The sequence below is a fragment of the Erinaceus europaeus genome, chromosome 15 (genome assembly GCF_950295315.1).
Source record: "Erinaceus europaeus chromosome 15, mEriEur2.1, whole genome shotgun sequence".
Taxonomy (NCBI): domain Eukaryota; kingdom Metazoa; phylum Chordata; class Mammalia; order Eulipotyphla; family Erinaceidae; genus Erinaceus; species Erinaceus europaeus.
This window is the reverse complement of record NC_080176.1, coordinates 27,393,772-27,398,289: the sequence shown is the minus strand read 5'-3', so window position 1 is coordinate 27,398,289 and position 4,518 is coordinate 27,393,772. Positions and strand designations below refer to the sequence as shown.

The 4,518-nt window shown below is 45.2% G+C and overlaps 1 protein-coding gene across 1 annotated transcript; it reads right to left on the bottom strand.

The window, feature by feature from the left end:
• Window positions 1-1,509: 1,509 nt before the first annotated feature.
• On the bottom strand, window positions 1,510-2,109 carry LOC132532986 (uncharacterized protein KIAA1143 homolog). Its single transcript, XM_060172299.1, has one exon. The coding sequence runs from the start codon at window positions 2,103-2,105 to the stop codon at window positions 1,638-1,640; it is 468 nt and encodes a 155-aa protein (XP_060028282.1). The 5' UTR covers window positions 2,106-2,109; the 3' UTR covers window positions 1,510-1,637.
• Window positions 2,110-4,518: the final 2,409 nt, after the last annotated feature.

Sequence of the window (4,518 nt, the reverse complement as noted above, 5' to 3'; positions counted from 1 at the left end):
TGTCGTCGTTATTGGATAGGACAGAGAAATGGAGAGAGGAAGGGAAGACAGGGGGAGAGAAAGATAGACACCTGCAGACTTGCTTCACCGCTTGAGAAGCGACTCCCCTGCAGGTGGGGAGCCGGGGGCTCGAACCGGGATCATTAGCCGGTCCGTGCGCTTTGCGCCACGTGTGCTTAACCCGCTGTGCCACCGCCCAACTCCCTAGGTTTTTTTGTTTGTTTGTTTGGGGGGGGAGCTTCCTATTACACTCTTCCTTAAATTCTTGGGTAATCAACTCCTTGTAGGTTGAAAACTTGGCGTTTGAGCTTCCTGGTAGCCCAAAAGAAAAGGGTAATGAAATATACTTCCTGTTTTTTGTTCTGGTTTGGTTTGGTTTTTTGAGGGGGTAGGGTGGGAGGGGGAGATGAGGGAAGTTAAGAGTACATTCTGATCAGAGGAATACAAAGGGGCTGGCCAACTAGCCCAAGGGGTATGCAAAAGACTTTCATGCCCAAGGCACCAAAGGGTCTAGATTCCACCCCAGCACACTATAAACTACAGCTGAGCTGTGCTCAGATTTGAGTCAAAACAGTTGTTGGTTTTTTTTTTAAATACTTATTATTGGATAGAGACAGAGAAATTGAGAGGGGAGGGAAGATAAAGAGACAGACACCTGCAGCCCTGCTTCACCACTTGTGAGGCTTTCCCCCTGCAGGTGGGGACAAGGGGCTTGAACCTGGGTCCTTGTGCACTGTAATGTGAGCACTTAACCAGGTTTGCCACCCCCCCAGCCCCAAAACAAAGTTCTTACTACTACAAAAGGCCCCCAAACAAAGTTTTTTAAAACTACAAAAGGCCCCAAAACAAGGGTTTTCAAGACTATAATATGCCCCCAAACAAAGTTTAAGACTACAAAATGCCCCAAAACAAAGTGTTTTAAGACTACAAAAGGCCGCAAAACAAGATTTTTAAAGACTACAAAAGGAAGTCTGGGACCAACAGTACAGTGGCTGAGTCAAAGGTTCATGCCTGACGCGTGGAGGTTCTGGATTCAATCCTCAGCACCACTATAAACCAGAACTGAGCAGCTCTCTGGTAAAGAGGCCAGTGGGGGAAGCTTCGAAGTAGCTCACTTGCATAATGTGCTGCTTTGCCCCCTGTATTGAATGACTCAGGTTCAAGCCCAGCCTCCAATGTGTTGGGGGGAAGCTTCTGTGCTGTGTCTTTCACTCTCTTTATCTGCTTCTCAACATCTTTTTTTTTTTTTTTTTTTTTTTGTTAAAAATATTATTTATATACATATACACCATCACCACCCCACACAGAGGAAATAACAAAACGTTCACAGGGAAATTTAGAGTTGCTATTTCTTTTTTTCTTTTTTAACCAGAGCACTGTTCAGCTCTGGCTCATGGTGGTGCGGGGGATTGAACCTAGAACTTTGGAGCCTCAGGCGTGAGAGTCTCTTTGCATAACCATTATGCTATCTACCCTCCGCCCCAGAGTTGCTATTTCAAGTCAGAGGAATACTGGACAGTTTTTATTTTGCTAATCTGATTCCCCGGTTTTTCTCAATTTTCATATTGAACTTGAAGTTATTCTTATAATAGGAAAAGTGTTATTAAAATCCCTAAAGAAGACTAAGTCCAAAACACTTAATCATTTTCATCTTCATTGTCAAATGAAAGGAGACTACTGTTTTTGACTTGCTTCTGTGTGTTCTTTTTAACTGAGTCCTGTTTATCTGTTTCACCTTCATTTGTCTTCTTCTTTTTGGAACTTGCTGTTAATCCGGAATATTTTTCACCAGTGGAACGCTTGACTGGCTTTCGATACATGATTCTTCCATCAGCTGAAGCTGGTTCTTCATCTGCTTTGGCTGCTTTTATTTCTGCTTTGATCTTCATGACCTCATCAGCTGTCAGGTCTCCCTTCCTTAAAACCACCACTTGGGGCTGTTCATCTTCTTGGTCACTGCGGTCACCATCTTCATCTGGGACCAGAGGCTGAATTCTCTTGGTGTCCACGGTCGGCCCCTCCGCGCGGCCCACGCGCTCCCTCAGGCGGGCCAGGAAGGCGGGCTCGGCCGGCCGCACGTAGGCCACCCGGTCGCGTCGACTCATGGCCTGCTTCTCAACATCTTTGTCTCTAAAATATCAGTGATTTGCTCTAATTCACTGAGGGAAACTGGGAGATGGAAGAACTTTGACAACATAGGCAAAGGGGCCGGGTAGTGGTACACCTGGTTAACTGCACACAGGGACCCAGGTTCAAGCCCCCGGTCCCCACCTGCAGGTAAAGCAAGAATTGCAGGCATCTCTTTTGCTTTACCTCTCTGCCACCCCTTTCTCTCTTAATTTCTCTGTCTCTATCCAAAATAAATTAAAATCTTCAAAAAGAAGAAAAAATTTTTTTAACCAGAGCACTGTACTGATCAGCTCTGGCTTATGGTGGTATGGGGGATTGAACCTGGGGCTTTGGAGCCTCAGGCATGTGTCTCCTCGAGAAAATTTTTGTTTAAAGGATTCTTTTTTATATATTTATTTTCCTTTTGGTTGCCCTTGTCTTTTTTTGTTGTAGTCATTATTATTGATGTTGTCCTTGGACAGGACAGAGAGAAATGGAGAGAGGAGGGGAAGACAGAGAGGGGGAGAGAAAGACAGACACCTGCAGACCTGCTTCACCGCCTGTGAAGCGACTCCCCTGCAGGTGGGAAGCCGGGGGCTCGAACCAGGATCTTTCCACTGGTCTTTGTGCTTTGCGCCACGTGTGCTTATCCCACTGCGCTACCAGCCGACTCCCCCAAGAAAATTATTTTTTAAAAAGATCAGCACACGAAAGCCTGGAAGATGTGCAGTAAGCAGTATTGAGCTCTCAGCTGTGATGTCTCCAGTTTCAATCCCTGGCACCATATGTGCAAGAGTGATGCTTAGCCACCCTCCTCTCTCTCTATTTCCCCTCCCTCTAGTAAAGAATGTCTCTTTTAGCAAAGTCTGAATGACTTTGATTCTCACATCTCCCCATCCAATGAGCATAGCTATGTTTGGGGCTTCAGTTCTTCCTTCTTGGTTCCCTGAAGCCTGTGGTCTGACATGGAGGCACCCCAGGCTTGTATATATATAATTTTAATAAATTAATATATTTTAATTTATTGAAATTTCTGGGTCGGTGAGGTGGCTTGTCAGTAGAGCACAGGCCTTCCATGAGGTCCTGGAACTGACCCTCAACTCTGCTTACGAAGGAGGGCAACTCTAGTTTCTATGTTTCTGACATAAAATACAATATAAACAAAAACTCCTTGTTTGAGAGAGAGAGAGAGAGAGAGAAATACCACCACACCAAACTTTGCTTCAATTCAGTGAGGGCCAAGCTCCAATCTGAGTTGAACATGTGGCCAAGTAAGTGCCTTGCTATCGAGGTAACCTATTTCACCAGCCCAGAATACAGCCCTGAATTTTTTTTTATTGGATAGAGAAATTGAGAGGGCTGGGGGTGATACAGAGGAGATAGATAGATAGATAGATAGATAGATAGATAGATAGATAGACCTGCAGCCCTGCTTCACCTCTTGTGAGGCTTTGCCCCCTACAGGTGGGTACCAGCGGCTCGAACCTGGGTCCTTGTGCACTGTAACATGAGCACTCAAGCAGGTGCATCACCACCTGGCCCCTGTCCTAAAATTTTTTCAGATTTTTTTCTTTCTATTTTATTTGATGAGACAGAGAAATTGAGAAGGGGGAGATACTGAGAGAGAGACAGACATTTTCAGATCTGCTTCCCTGCTTTGGAACCATCCCCCCTGCAGGTGGGGAGTGGGGCTCAAACCCGGGTCCTTGAGTTTGAATATATGCTCTCACTTGAGTACACCAGTGCCTGATCCCTTTAAAGTCTTTTTTTTTCCCATGTATTGCACCAAAGTAAAAGACTCTGGGGTGGGGTGGGGGGAAAAGTATAGATCCTGGAAAAGGATGACAGAGGACCTAGTAGTGGTTGTTTTATGTGGAAAACTGAGAAATGTTATGCATCTACAATCTATTCACTGTCAAATGTAAAACATTAATCTCCCAATAAGGGGAAAAAAAAACTTGAAAAAAAAGTCTTTTTTTTGGGAGTGGGGCTGTAGTGCAGCGGGTTAAGCGCAGGTGGCGCAAAGCGCAAGGACCGGCTTAAGGATCCCGGTTCGGGCCCTGGCTCCCCACCTGCAGGGGAGTCACTTCACAGGCGGTGAAGCAGGTCTGCAGGTGTCTATCTTTCTCTCCCCCTCTCTGTCTTCCCCCTCCTCTCCATTTCTCTCTGTCCTATCCAACAATGATGACAACAATAACTACGATAATAAAACAAGGGCAACAAAAGGGAATAAATAAATTAAATAAATATATTTTTTAAAAAGTCTTTTTTTTTTCCCTTTTTTGAAAAGTCAGTTCAGGATGGGTTGACGAGCTGGCTCACCTGGATAGTGGGCCTGTCTCTTCATGTCTTCTGTCCTGGTTCAAGCCATATCCCCACCACACTAGAGAAAGCTTCAGTGTTGTGATG

Excerpts from the sequence above, each read along its gene's own strand:
- LOC132532986 (XM_060172299.1), bottom strand. The coding sequence starts at position 2,105 with ATGAGTCGACGCGACCGGGTGGCCTACGTGCGGCCGGCCGAGCCCGCC.